This window comes from Mauremys mutica, chromosome 6, assembly GCF_020497125.1.
Source record: "Mauremys mutica isolate MM-2020 ecotype Southern chromosome 6, ASM2049712v1, whole genome shotgun sequence".
In the NCBI taxonomy this organism is placed as follows: Eukaryota; Metazoa; Chordata; order Testudines; family Geoemydidae; genus Mauremys; species Mauremys mutica.
In genome coordinates, this window is record NC_059077.1 from 129,418,691 (window position 1) to 129,433,401 (window position 14,711).

Here is a 14,711-nt window from a genome sequence, read left to right on the forward strand (position 1 = left end):
TTTTAAATTTTATTTTATATGCTAGAATTTCCTATTTGATTTTTTAAGCATTACTAATGCCTTGCATCACTCCATTTATTTACCTTTCTTCTCATACTGTGTAACTCATTTGCACACTCTTTATTAGTTGAAGTTTTGTTTTGTTAGGTTTTTTATTGTCTTTGTGTACTTTAATAAACAATTGCTTTTATTTCAAAGTCAAGTTTGTTTTGTTAAGTTTGGGACATGAATTATTGATAATTGTTGTTTGAGACTGGTCCAGGGAGTGGATCCCACATTCTATCTGTTGATGTTGTTTTTTCTTGAACTAGTCATATGAGAAACAATTAGTTAATAGTTCCATCTAATTGATTGCTGTTTCTCCCAGTTTTTAATTTTCATAATTTGGATTGTTTTTCTTTCGGGTAAGTTTAAAATTAACTGGTAGTCAACATTTTGAAAGACACCTTTTCATCCCCACAGGTGGAGGGAGAAAGGAAAGCTGAGGAACAGAGTGGTGAAGTAATTTAAGTTACTTAGCTTTTTAATAACTGAGGCAAGATTAGAAGCCAGGTCTATACTCTCAGTCTGATGCCCGATCCACTGGATCACACTGCCTCCCAGGCTGATGGCTAGCTGCAGAAAGGAGAACAATCAATCGGTAGGTCAACGGACTTGTTGGCTGCCTGCTGCCTATGCTCGCCAGAGCCAGTTAAATGTATACAAACCCCTGCTCAATAGCAGAGCTGGGGAAGAGTCCAGAGCTAAGAAGGGAAGAGTCATGCAAGTTGGAAACAGGGGCCTGGGGTCTACGCTACAAGTTAGGCAGATACAAGTTGCTTTGCATAGTCCTATCGTATGCATGTGTCTACACTCAAATTTGACTCCGGCTGATGTAAGAGGACCGTTACAGTGATGCAGTAAAACCACCTGTCTTGTTTCAGTCAGGAAAAGGGTTTACATGAGGAGGAAAGGAAGCAGGGTGGGCAGTGTCAGGAAATGGAAATAGCAGATGGAGCTTGGCAGTTCCATTGACTATGCTCTGCAGAGATCAGTTTGATTATGAGCCATAATATAAGTTTTTGCAATTGCTCTCCAGTTGCATTGGCTATAGAATGGGGTAGGAACTTTGATGACACTCTGTCACTTAGAAGGCTTGATGGTCACCAAGACCTAAAAGTTAGGATTGTTTTACAAAAAGTACTTGAGTAACTAGAGTAGCTATACATATGAGCAATCCCCTGACAAGTCCAGAGGAACCACACACTCCAGCTGTCAGACTACCCATATTGTAGGAGAGCTATGTATTCTAGCAGCTGTATTGCTGCACAACAGATGGTCTATACAGACTACTAATAGTGTGACCAAACCCCCAGGCCTTACCATATTGTTCTTCTTTATTCTACCGGCATTAAAAGCAAAATGTTGAAAAGTGTGTGCTCCTAAATATGGACACCTGGGGCCTAACTTTAAACACCCAGCTTTGAAAAGTTTGGTCTGTGGATGGAACAGTGCAATTTGGGCTGACAATTGTTTAAATTAATTTTAACTGCATTTTGATTAAATTAAAATCCTTCCTGATAATGACAATGATAGCTGTAATACGTTACTAATAAATCATATGATAATAAACTGTTCTAACTTTTTCATAATAGGCCAAATAAAGGGAGTTTTTCCCAAGTTAGTCCTGCAGGATTTGTCTCACAATTTTATTAATATGACAGGCATGCTTGGAATCAATGTTCCAGATTAATCACAGCCAATAGCTGAGGTAAATTCCCTCTCAGAGTTCCTTGTAGTGTGGTCAGCAGTACATTCCTTGATGGTGATACTATCCAATCACACAAATATAAATTGATCACACACCCTCTGTGCTTTTGATGACCATCATGGTACTCAGTATTGCCATGGAGCTGTTCAGATGTGTGGCCTCCTCTATCACAGCTTTGCTCATCTCCAGCTTCCGGTTGCTCCTGCCATTATTTCACAGGGACAAAGGCAAGAGAGAAGCCCAGACAAAGCATAAATATTACACAGATGGGCAATCCTGATGCACTGAAAAAAAAATGAGCCATGGAGATTCAGCTGATGATCACTATCCAAACTCAAAAATTATTTTTTGCCTCCTCCCCTCATAAATCACTTACACTTAAAAGAAAGCCTCTGATTAAATGACCAAACTACTACAGTATTACCGAAACCAAAGATTTTCTGGATTTTTGTTTATTTCACTTGGAGAATTTCTTGTCATATTGAATTCAATACACTGGCCCTCTTAAAAATAACTAATCTTTATGCATACAAAAACTTACAATCAATACTCTCTAGTGGGCATGCATAATGAGAGCCTAAGCTTCCAGAACTGTCAGTCATGATCATTACAAGCTTGGAAAATGATCTTCACTTTTAAATGTCTGGGGAATCATGTAGTGTGCAGTGTGATGTTCAGTTACAAACTCCCAGATGCCCTTTCTTGGCAAGCCTCACCTCCAGAAGTGGCAGGGACACTGATATGACTTGAGGAGAGACTCATGACCAAATTATAAAAACAAATAGAAACTAGCCTTGTGTATATTATAACTTGAGGTACAGCCGCCATGCAAGGAGAGGGGAGTAGGCTGCACCACCCCAGTAGTAGCGCCAGGAGGAAGTGTGTCTCAAACACTTCTCAAGTCACAATTGCTCCCTTTATTCCTCCTTGCATAAACTGGACTAGACAAATTCACTTAGGCCCCAATTCAGAAAAACTCTTAAGCACATTCAACTTTCAGCATGTGCTTATGTCCCATTAAATTGTGGATGATGTAATAGGACTAAAGCTAATCAGGCGCTTAAGTGCTTTGCTGACTCAGGGCCACGATGTAGTGACCACTTTGGGAATTATATAAATATATAAACCTTTTACGGGCCCAATTCCACTGTCCTTATTCAGACAAAATTCCCACTGAGTAAGCTACACAAGGTTCCAGTCATGCCCCACACTGCAATTCACAGCAAAGCAGAGACACTTTGGATAAGCCAGAGATAGCCAGACTCATGGAGAACCCGTGGCCCAAGGAGAACTGTTTGGTCGCATGGTGCTGACTAACCATAGGGCTAGCCATGATAAGCTAATACGTTCTTAGATTTTAGTGCCTGCATCTACACTAGGTGCTAACTGGTTTTTAAAAACAGGTTAAAGAAAATTTTAGTTGATGTGTTTTAAAACAACACTGGTTTTCCAAGGGTAGATAAATCCGCTGTCTGCTTTTGCTTTTCATCTCATCTCCCCTTCCACCTCATCAGCCAGCTCTCCACAGGCCACCAATGGTCTCTGAATCACAAGTTTGGGAACTTCTCCCATAGAATCTGGCCATAGCTGGTCACCTGAGAAATTCCCCTTCTCCCCTCCAATGTATGTGGAAATTCTTAACTGCAGTAAAGACATGATAGTTGCCTCTTTCACCAGCTGCCCCTGTCACATACCCTGGTGTAGAGAGTGTGTCGGGGGCAGCACTGGTTTAAGTTAGAGGAGCCCCTAGGCTGCTCAGATTCATGCTCAGTTCAGGACCAGGGTTGGTGCAGATTGGTCCTACAGAATTAGGGACCTGGAACCACCTTCCCAAACCCTCCTGCATCACAGGGCATCTTGGTGCAGGAAAATATCCGCCACTATAAATTAAAAAGGTTTTGACTGGGAAATGTTTGTTACATCTTGAAGAATTCTGGTGGGTTTGACATCACTACTCACATGAAAGGTCCTGTGGAGTAAAGTCTTAGGTGAATAAAGTTAGGCCCGTATATGTGTTAGCAGAATTGGGCCCTCAGGCACTGTAGCACTCACTAAGAATGCAGCTGTGGAAGGAAGGCTGGGTCTGATTCTGATCTCCTACTAGTTTGATTAACTATTGCAAATGTATTAACTACAGTAGAATAACTCTTGATTTGCACTTGCATGAGGTAGATCAGAATCAGGTCTGACAGTCTGTTGTAATTTGGGGTTGGAGATTTGACTGTGAATTTCCTCACTTTTGGGTGTGACCATGCAAATACTTACACCCAAGGAACTTTAGTTGTGTAAATAGCACCATTGCCTTCAGTGGGATTATTCAAAGCTGATAGATTTTTCATGATCAGGAGGAAATTTTATTTTTAAATGGCAGTTTTAATGTACATTAAAGAACAGGCCTGTCAACCTTGACAACGTTCCTTCAATAAAAAGAAAAGAATACTTTTATTGTTGAAAGATGAATAAAGCTGTGAATATTTAAAATTAGGCTAAGTACTGACAAATATAAACCATTTACACAGAAGTGATTTGTCTTTCAAACTGGAAGTAAGTTACAAAGTCACCTATTCTGGAGCTGTGTTTGCAGCGGGTTTCACTGATTTTGCTGTAACACATTCCAGAAAGGTCCATTGCAATATTGTACTTGTGGATGTAACAGCAACATAGAAATCAGAGCTTATAAGCAAGTATGGCATAGATCATTTAATATCGACTCAGTGGAAAATGTCACCCCAATGGGTGGGGGGCAACCACTGGGCCAAAATACATGGTACTAATTTGGTACAACTGATGCCCATTTAATATCAATTGTCAAATGAAAATCACTGTTGTCCAAACATATTTAGGATCTTGCAGCTAGCCCCATGTGAGTGTATCAGTGTGCCCAGGGAAACCCTCCATGGTCACAGAGGTCCACACACACAGATCTAATTTCAGGGTTGGGTCCTTACTACTATTCACTATTCCCTGAGGCCCAAGAAATTTTTCATCTTTTCAGTTAACAGCACTGTATATTTTTTGTTTCAGCTTGTTTTCCTTCAGCTCTGTAATTAATAATTTCACTTTGTAATAGTAAGGAAATGAAAACAAACACCTCTGTTTGGGTGATTTGATTTTAAACTAAGAAATGTCAGATCAGCTACTGAAGAGTCTTGGATAATGGGGAAAAGACTTGGGCGAATTGATAGTGACATTAAGTTGGACTGACTGCATCTATTTTGAATGATCAAATATTTAGAAAAGAAAGCTCATGTCTTTTGAACAATAGATAACAATCACTGTGGCCATATAGGTTTGCAATCTAGACCTTAACTTAACTGAAAGTAGTGAAATCTTAGGTTCAACTTTACTGTCAGTGAAGCAAACAGGAATTTTGCCATTGACTTTGAATGGAAGCAGTGTTGTGCCCTTACATAGTAAAAAAAAAAAAAAAGTTACCAAAATGTATAGTTGTGAGCCTTGTTATGATCACAAAGCAATAATTGTTCCAAATGTTGTAGAATGAAAAGAGAAGAAAATAAACAATCATATTCCATCGCAGAAAATACTCTCTGCTGTTGAAGGACCAAATACAGTGGAAGCACCACAAAGCTACTATCTGTAGGAACCGAGCTGCAGAAAGAGCATGCAGGGTGTGGTGTGGTGGGGATACCACATCTCCAACAGCCAACATCTGCAGTGACCTGCTTTATGGAAATGAAGAGGTTATGTATTGGCCATAGGATTGCCTATACTGCGTTTCTGGCCTGCTCAGATCCACTGGTTCCAAACTCTGCAATGGAGAAGCAGATGGTAGAGTTGCCCCAGGGGCCTTGCCCTATACACTAGGGGAAGATTATACTTTTTTTCATCCCCTATCGATTCCTCACTTAAAGCCCAAGAAACAGGCTTTGAGAATTTCATCCTAAGAAATGAAATGTCTTTGGATTCAATGGAGACAAGGTGGGTGAGGCGATATCTTTTATTGGACCAACTTCTGTAGGAGAGAGAGACAAACTTTGGGGCTTACACAAAGCTTCTTCAGGTCTAGGAAATTAGCTTTGGACTTGATTCTCATTTACGCTGATGCCATTTTACACCACTCTGCCAAGTTAAAAGGGCCTTAAAGTGGGTATTGGTTTTATTTAAGCCATCTTTAAAGCCCCTGTATGCTGGCAGAGAGGTCCAAAACAGCCTCAGCATAAATGAAGATCAGATCCTATATTTGGGAGGAGAAGTTTGCAATGTATAAATTGTAACCATACACAAATGATAAAAGGGATTGTTTATGTTTAACTGATTCTATTTGATTTCAGTGGTGAAGGGTAGTACAACTGAGGGAAATTGAACTATTCACTACAAAACATCTACATTTGTACTGACCTATTAGCTGGTTTGTAGTTATATTTACATGTAGAAAGCAGCATTTAAGGAGGTTTGATTGCTTTAAATTCAAACACTGCTAAATGAAACGCTGAAGTACAATTAAAGGTTTTAGCTGCAAGACAAAAAATTAGATACAGTAGCACGCAGTAGTAGTAAAAGAGGGCAAATGATGTTTTAACTTGTAAACAAACAACCAGTACAAGAACAACAAGTGATATTAGATGTGCTTGAACATCACTCTCTTTTTGAATTACCCTGAATACAATGCAACCAAGTTATTCTCTGCTGTCAAGAATGCAGGATTCCTATTAGCAACAGTCAGAAGTTTCTTTGGCTGTCTGGTAAAAGTGAGTGCCAGAGCCCAAGGTGCAGTGGATGCAGACAGCAATGCCACACACATTCATTCTCACTATGAGGCTCCTCCTAAGTCTCCGCTGGACTGCAGAGAAATCCACCAATTTCTGATCCTCAGTGCTGCTTGGGAAACCTTGCAAAATTATCAGAGACATTCATCAGTTTAAGCACAAAATCTAATCCTCCAATTTACCATGCTAATGATGATAATGATCCAAATATTTTACTTGTTCATTACAAAGTTCTACTCACCCTGCATAAAGAGGGTGAATAGAACTTTGCAAAGTGTCCTGGGATAAGAAGGATGGGGGATTTTATTATTATTTATAGCATAGTAATTGGAACATTCATATATGTTGACATCTAAATTACACTAACATTGATATTTAATGAGGATTTTATATGTGTCTGTGCGTGAGAGAGACAAGGTGGGTGAGGTAATAGATTTTATTGGAACAACTTCTGTTGGTGAGACAAGCTTTCAAGCTACTCAGAGCTCTTCATCAGGTCTGAGAAAGGTACTTTGGGCTCGTCTTCACCTACAGCGGGGTAGCTGTACCGGTTCAGCTGTGCCACTGCGTCGTTAGTTAATCCACTTCCCCAAGAAGCAGTAGCTATGTTGATGGGAGAACCCATCAACATAGCATTGTTTACATGGGAAGCGGGGGGATTAGGCTGGTATAAGTAGGTCACTTAGGGCTTGGCTACACTTACAAATTTGCAGCGCTGCAGCAGGGTGTGAAAACACACCCTCTGCAGCGCTGCAAATTGCGGCGCTACAAAGCGCCAGTGTAGTCAAAGCCCCAGCGCTGGGAGCCGCGCTCCCAGCGCTGTCCGTTATTCCCCACAGGGAAGTGGAGTACGGACAGCGCTGGGAGAGTTTTCTCCCAGCGCTGGCGCTTTGATTACACTTAGCGCTTCAAAGCCGCGGCAGCGCTTTGAAATGCAAGTGTAGCCAAAGCCTTAGGTGTGTGGATTTGTCACACCCACAACATAGGTCTGTAGTGCAAACCTGGCCTTAGGGCTTGTCTACACTACACAGCTGTGTCGCTAAAGCCATGCTACTAAAAGTCGTGCAGTGTAGCCAATGTTTGTCTGCTCACCTGCTGACAAAAAACTTCCACCCCCAAAGAGCAAGCAGTGTTTGCGTTGTTGGCAAGAGGCTTGTTGCTGCAAAACTTTTGTCTCTGGGGGTGGGGGGGGGCTAACACCTCTGAAAGACAAGTTTTGTCATTCAATTGCCAGTGTAGACATAGACTTAGGGTATGTCTACATGATCAATTTATTGGGGATTGATTTATTGTGTCTAGTGTAGATGCAATAAAATCGATCCCCGATCGCTCTGCCGTTGACTCCGGAACTTCACCGCAGCACAGGGGAGCGGCAGCGGTTGACTCGCCACCATCCTCACGGCCAAGTAAATCGACCTAAGATACGCCGACTTCAGCTACACTATTCGTGTAGCTGAAATTGCGTTTCTTAGGTCGACTCCCCCCAGTGTAGACCTACCCTTAGAGTGTCAAAGCTAAATAGGAGATCCAACAGATAGCACATGCACTAAGAGACCATTGAAGGTGAAGTGGCCCATTAACATTGAACACTGAAGGTGAAGTGGCCCATTAAAGAAAAGGGTGGGGGTTAATGGGTTACAGAGAGCGAGACAGACACCTTTAAGCTCCAGTGAAGTATACTCAGACAGAGGATTTTTTTTATGGGGGCATCATAAAAAGAGCATGGTAACACTTTTGCTAAAATACGGGGGACAGATGCCCTCCATGTGTAATGCTCATCGCAAACCCCCATGTGCTCACGCTCCTGTGTATTATATTGTATAACACTCTACAGTAGTAGCAGCCAGGCAGAGGACCCTGGATCCCAGCTCCTCCTCCAGTCTCAACTGCTCTTCATTCACACCCAACCCCGGAGAGCCCCGGACCTGCCGCTTCCCTCCTCAATCCTACATCCTTCCAGCAGCCCCTTCCCCCAGCCCCCCCCAGTCCCACCCCTAACCCAGCCCCCCAGCAGCCCCTTCCCCCAACCCCCCCCAGTCCCACCCCTAACCCAGCCCCCCAGCAGCCCCTTCCCCCAACCCCCCCAGTCCCACCCCTAACCCAGCCCCCCAGCAGCCCCTTCCCCCAACCCCCCACAGTCCCACCCCTAACCCAGCCCCCCAGCAGCCCCTTCCCCCAACCCCAGCCCCCCACAGTCCCACCTCTAACTCTGCCCCCCAGCAGCCCCTTCCCCCAACCCCAGCCCCCCACAGTCCCACCCCAACTCTGCCCCCCAGCAGCCCCTCCCCCCAGCCCCCCACAGTCCCACCCCTAACCCTGCCCCCCAGCAGCCCCTTTCCCCCAACCCCAGCCCCCCACAGTCCCACCCCAACTCTGCCCCCCAGCAGCCCCTCCCCCCAGCCCCCCAAAGTCCCACCCCTAACCCTGCCCCCCAGCAGCCCCTCCCCCCAACCCCAGCCCCCACAGTCCCACCTCTAACCCTGCCCCCCAGCAGCCCCTCCCCCCAACCCCAGTCCCCCACAGTCCCACCCCTAACCCTGCCCCCCAGCAGCCCCTCCCCCCAACGCCAGCCCCCCACAGTCCCACCTCTAACCCTGCCCCCCAGCAGCCCCTCCCCCCAACCCCAGCCCCCCACAGTCCCACCTCTAACCCTGCCCCCCGGCAGCCCCTCCCCCCAACCCCTGCCCCCCAGCAGCCCCTCCCCCCGGGTAGACGCTGCCCTCCCCAACGCAATTTAACCCCGCCCCCTCTGTCAATCCCCTTCCTACCCAGCAGCTTCTTCCCCGCCAACCGAAACGCTCCTTGCACATGCGCAGAGGCCACCCCCGCCTTTCCCCGCCCGCGCCTGCGCACGGAGCGTCCCTGCCCTCTCCCCTCCCCCTATCTTGTGCAGGGGGCTGCGGACGCGAGTCATGATGGCGGCGGCCAGGCTGTGAGCCGCGAGAGCCTTTCCCCCGCCCGCCCGCGCGCGCCCCCGCCCGACTCCCCTCCCCCTCCCACGCGCGCCGAGCGGAGTGAGCGGCCCCGGGGGCCGAGGCGGCGGCGGGAGCGGGTCCGGGAGGCGCAGGCCGCGAGCGCGGGGCGGCCGAGCTCCGGGGCGGCGCCCTCGCCATGCAGATCACCCTGAAAACCCTGCAGCAGCAGACCTTCAAGATCGACATCGACCCCGAGGAGACGGTGCGCGGCGGGCCGGGGGGGAGGCGGCGGCGGCGGCGCTCCCGGTGTCCGGGCGCCAGGCCCCTCACGGGGGGGAGGGGGCAGGAGAGTAGGCCCCTCAGGGCGAGGGGAAGGAGGGGGCAGGAGAGTAGGCCCCTCAGGGCGAGGGGGGCAGGCCCCTCAGGGCGAGGGGAAGGAGGGGGAGGGGGAAGGAGAGAAGGCCCCTAACGGCGGGGGGAGGGGGCAGGAGAGTAGGCCCCTCAGGGCGAGGGGAAGGAGGGGGCAGGAGAGTAGGCCCCTCACGGCGGGGGGGGCAGGCCCCTCAGGGCGAGGGGAAGGAGGGGGAGGGGGGCAGGAGAGTAGGCCCCTCACGGCGGGGGGAGGGGGCAGGAGAGTAGGCCCCTCACGGCGGGGGGAGGGAGAGGGGGCGGGCGGGCAGGCAGGAGAATAGGCACTTTGGGGAAGAGGTGGGAGGCTGTGGGGAATGGGAGGTGTGGGTGTTGGGGGAGTGGCGTGGGGGTGGGGAGGCCGGGATGGTGGCTAACAGCTGCCCCACTTTGTGAGTAGGGGTGACCTTTTTGCAGTCTGGGTGGCGTTAGGGTGCCTGTGTGGGGTGACTGGTGCATCTCTCCTGGGTGAGGCCTGAGGTTGGTGTATGTGGGGAGACTTCATTGCCGGCCCTGGGGGGGCGGGTTGTAGTGGCTGGACTTCTCTTCTGGGAAGTATGGGTGTGTGTGGGGGGGGCACTGGGTGTGAATTGAGAGACCCTGCTTCCTGTAGCAGAAGCTTGTGGGGAGATGATTCTAGGAGTTCCTTTAGTGTTTCAGTTGCAGTGACTGCTCTGTAGTGGGGGTGCATGCGTGGGGTGACTGTTGACAGTCCCAGTGAGTGCTGGGGGACGGGTATTACTGCAAAGTCCAGTGAGCCTGATGTAGGCCCATTGATATTAAGGGAAGTGGGGGTGTTGTGTGTAACTAAAATGAGGGTTAGGTTCTTAAACTGTCTCCAACCTTGGAGGTGCACTACAGTGCCCTTTAAACTCGGAGAGGAGTGTGGATGCAACCTCTTACAGCTAGTTTCCCCATGTTACACCCATACCTGCTGCCATCTTCTAACACCCCACTGGGATTTCAGTGGATCTTCCCCAGGCCTTGCCCATTAGGGTTGGGCAATGAAACCATGGAAAGACCTCTGTATTTCCCTAGGTCTGATTCTTTAAACACCCCTCCCTCCCTCCCCACAAAAAAGAAGATAATTGAGTGTTGTGAAGGGTAGCTGCAGCTTGCTCACAGGGGTGCTTGGGTCTAGACAAGTTGGCTGAGAGAGATTGTGAATGTCTAATTGAAATGTACACAGCAGAGTCCTTCACAGGCGTAAAACACTAGCCTTTATAATTAATTCCTACCCAGGGAGCCGCTTTCTCTCTTTTTATTTCCCTTCTCGTCATATTGAGTGAATTGGAGCAGTTCTGAGGTCCTAGGAAACCTCAGCAAAAGGAGAGGATTAGAGGGGGAGGTTTGCTAGCCACACAAACTGTGCATGTGAGTCTGCAAAAGGTATTGGCTAGGTCAGGGTGGGGAACTTTTTTTTCTATCATCGGGGCACTGACCCACATAAAAAAAATCAGTCGCGGGTCACACATAACCCTGCAGGGGGGCACATCGGTACAGGGCTTCCCCTAGGCTCCAGATTAGGACCAGATAGGAGGGTTTAATGGTGCAGGACAGGGCTCCAGGCTCGGGCGGGGGTTTGGGTGTGGGAGGGGGTGAGGGCTTCAACTGGCGGGTGCAGGCTCTGGGGTGGGGCTGGGGATGAGGGGTTTGGGGTGTAGGAGGGGGCTCTGGGCTGGGGCCAAGGGATTTGGAGTGCGGGAGCAGGCTCAGGGCTGGGGCAGGGGGTTGGAGTGTGGGTTGTGGGATGGGGCTCAGGGCTGGGGCAGTGGGTTGGGGTGCAGGAGGAGGTTCGGAGTGAAGGCTCCAGGAAGGCGTTAGGCTGTGGGAGGTGGTTTTGACCTGGGGCAAGGGATGAGGGTGCAGGGTCTGGAAGGGAGTTAGTGTGTGGGAGGGGGTTCCAACCTAGGGCAGGGAGTTCAGGGTGTGGGCTCCAGCCAGATGGTGCTTACCTCAGGTGACGCCCAGTTGGTGGCATAGCAAGGCTAAAGTAGGCGCTGTGCTGCTCCCAGAAGTGGCCACCATGTCCGACCGTTGGAGAGAGGCCCAGCCAGGTGGCTGTGCGCGCTGCCCACAGGCGTTGCCCCTGCAGCTCCCATTGGCCATCGTTCCTGGCCAATGGGAGCTCTGGTGCTGGGTGCAGGGACAGCGTGCGGCGCTTCCCTGATGGCCCCTAGGAGCAGGGGCAGCGGGGACATGCTGGTAGCTTCTGGGAGCTGTGCAGAGCTGACCAGACTTTTAACGGCCTGACAACCCCAGCTTCCGCCCCGCAGTGGGGTGAGCTGGCGCTTGCGGCTCTAGCCCCATGGGATGGGGGGTGGCGCCGAGGCTCAGGGCTTCTGGCCTGTTGCGCAGAAAGTTGCCATGGGCCAGTTAAAATGAAGCAGTGGACTGGATCCAGCCCACATGCTATAGGTTCCCCACCCCTGGGCTAGGTGTTGGAGGATGGGGAAGTAGAATGGTTTCTCCAATTAACAAACATTGGATGGCTGCGTAAGTGTAACTGAGCAAAGAACTTGCTCCAGTAGATATGGGGCTTTGAATACACACAATGATACAGTAGAATTATGGCTAAAAATATGACAAGATTTTTTTGGGTATCCTATGTCAAATTATTGTGACAGACCCAGGCCAGTGGGGTACAGGAGTCTGGTAGAGGGCAAATATACTGGTCACTGGATGAGAAGTTTTCTGTTCCCTGAGTGACCAGAGCACTAGAGTAATCAGGAACCTGCTAGAACCAATTAAGACAGGCTGATTAGATCACCTGCAGCCAATCAAGGCAGGCTAATCAGGGCACCTGGGTTTAAAAAGGAGCTCATGCCAGTCAGGTGAGGAGGAGCCAGAGGAGAGGAAGTGTGTGAGAGGAGCTGGGAGCAAGAGGCACAAGGAGCTGAGAGGGAGAGGGTGTGCTGCTGGAAGACTGAGGAGTACAAGCGTTATCAGACACCAGGAGGAAGGTCCTGTGGTGAGGATAAAGAAGGTGTTGGGAGGAGGCCATGGGGAAGTAGCCCAGGGAGTTGTAGCTGTCATGCAGCTGTTACAGGAAGCACTATAGACAGCTGCAATCCACAGGGCCCTGGGCTGGAACCCAGAGTAGACGGTGGGCCCGGGTTCCCCCCAAACCTCCCAATTCCTGATCAGACACAGGAGGAGTTGATCCAGACTGTGGGGAAGATCACTGAGGTGAGCAAATCTGCCAATAAGCGCAGGACCCACCAAGGTAGAGGAGGAACTTTGTCACATTATGGGCTTGGCTACACTTGCAAGTTGCAGCGCTGGTAGAGGCTTTCCAGCGCTGCAATTAGTAACTGTCCACACCTGCAAGGCACATCCAGCGCTGCAACTCCCTGGCTGCAGCGCTGGCTGTACACCTGGCCAGGTTGGGGTGTAGCGATTGCAGCGCTGGTGATCCAGCGCTGCTCATCAAGTGTGGACACACACCAGCGCTTTTATTGGCCTCCAGGGAATAAGGAGATATCCCAGAATGCTTTAAACTAAATTACTCCCTTTGTTTTGTTATGCAGCCTCTCTTTGTTTTGTTGTGAACCTCCGGAGCTCCCCGTTTCTACCGGAGCTGCTTATCAGCTCCTGTTTGCTGTGATCAATCTGTGAACAATCAAATGAGATCCTCCTCCCTGTTGTGAATGAGCTCTGTGGAGCTCCTCCGTTGCTGCTGCTATCTAAAAAACAAACACAGCTCCTGTTTGCTGTGATCATCTGTACCTGGCTGTAAACAATCAAATGAGAGGCAGGCAGGGAAACAGCGGGGAGTCGTGATGCCTGCATGCTGTTTGCAATTAAGAGTTAAGACTAAGGGGTCGGAAAAATGTTCTGATTTTTCAAGTCAGGAAGCTAACACACAGTGTTGGCTCCAAAAATCCACTCTCTCTTTCCCCCCGCTCCCTGTCACACTAGACCCCACTCCACCCCCCTCTTTTGAAAAGCACGTTGCGGCCACTTGAATGCTGGGATAGCTGCCCATAATGCATCACTCCCAACAGCGCTGGAAATGCTGCAAATGTGGCCACACACCAGCGCTGGTAGCTGTGAGTGTGGCCACACACCAGCGCTGCTCCTACACAGCTGGATGACCTGCGCTGCAAACTACCAGCGCTGCAAACTGTAAGTGTAGCCAAGCCCTGAGTGTAGTGAAACCATGATCTTGGTAACTTTGCGGCAATAGGGTTGGAGTATTTAAAACTAGCGCATTCAGTAGAAACTTGTTGGAAAAAGTGTGCCAAACATTAGAACAGTTGATGGTACACTTGTAATGCCAACTTTATAAAAAAACAAACAAACATGCTCATGAGGCCTGTGTTAAAAACCAAAGTCAGTTAAAATCACCAAATCCTTTAAAACAGCCTTGTTAATAATTTTGGTTTCAAAGCTGTTTTATTGGTTGGATGTTCCTTTTCAGTCTAATTTTGAAAATGGCCCTTTATAGCACTAAGTATACTAGTGCCCAAACCAAATGTTAGACTTGTGTTGAATCAAAATGTGTTAACTCCTGGGAGCTTTTGAAACGTTACATTTAGTCAATTCACTGTTTCCATGTGCTCAGTGCTAAAGGTAGGTTTGATTACTTGGAGAACTGCCCTGTACTGTGACATGGCCAAAATTATCTAGTTAAGATAGGCTCAGGAAACTTCTGTTTTAAACCTCCTACTAGTCTAGCAATTTATGGCTACTTCTTTAACTTTCTTTATATAAGTAAAGCTTAAAAAACCAACCAAACAAAAACTGATGTTGAGTGCAAAGTAAGAAACACTACAGATTGTCATTAGAAGTATTCAACCATTTAAGTATACTTTCTACTGAAAACATGAAACAACCCGCTTAATTTACATTTGATACTAAAATAACCCCAAATTCAGTAACAATTTCAGCATTTTGCATAAAATACTG

The 14,711-nt window shown here is 48.3% G+C and overlaps 1 protein-coding gene and 1 long non-coding RNA gene across 3 annotated transcripts in view; one reads left to right on the forward strand and one right to left on the reverse strand.

The window, feature by feature from the left end:
* Nucleotides 1–556: 556 nt before the first annotated feature.
* LOC123372604 lies at nt 557–9,296 on the reverse strand. Its single transcript, XR_006580366.1, has 3 exons — nt 9,246–9,296; nt 1,846–2,034; nt 557–615 (listed from the first exon to the last, which is right to left on the reverse strand). It is a non-coding gene; the product is annotated as an uncharacterized LOC123372604 (long non-coding RNA).
* Nucleotides 9,297–9,327: 31 nt separating this feature from the next.
* Nucleotides 9,328–14,711, forward strand: part of RAD23B (RAD23 homolog B, nucleotide excision repair protein) — a 65,780-nt gene continuing 60,396 nt past the window's right edge. The window contains exon 1 of one of the 2 annotated variants that reach the window (XM_045020817.1): nt 9,328–9,654. In XM_045020817.1, the coding sequence (XP_044876752.1) occupies nt 9,589–9,654 (66 nt within the window). In that variant the 5' untranslated portion in view covers nt 9,328–9,588. The remainder of the gene's footprint in view (nt 9,655–14,711) is intronic. The other variant, XM_045020819.1, reaches the window with a different exon arrangement.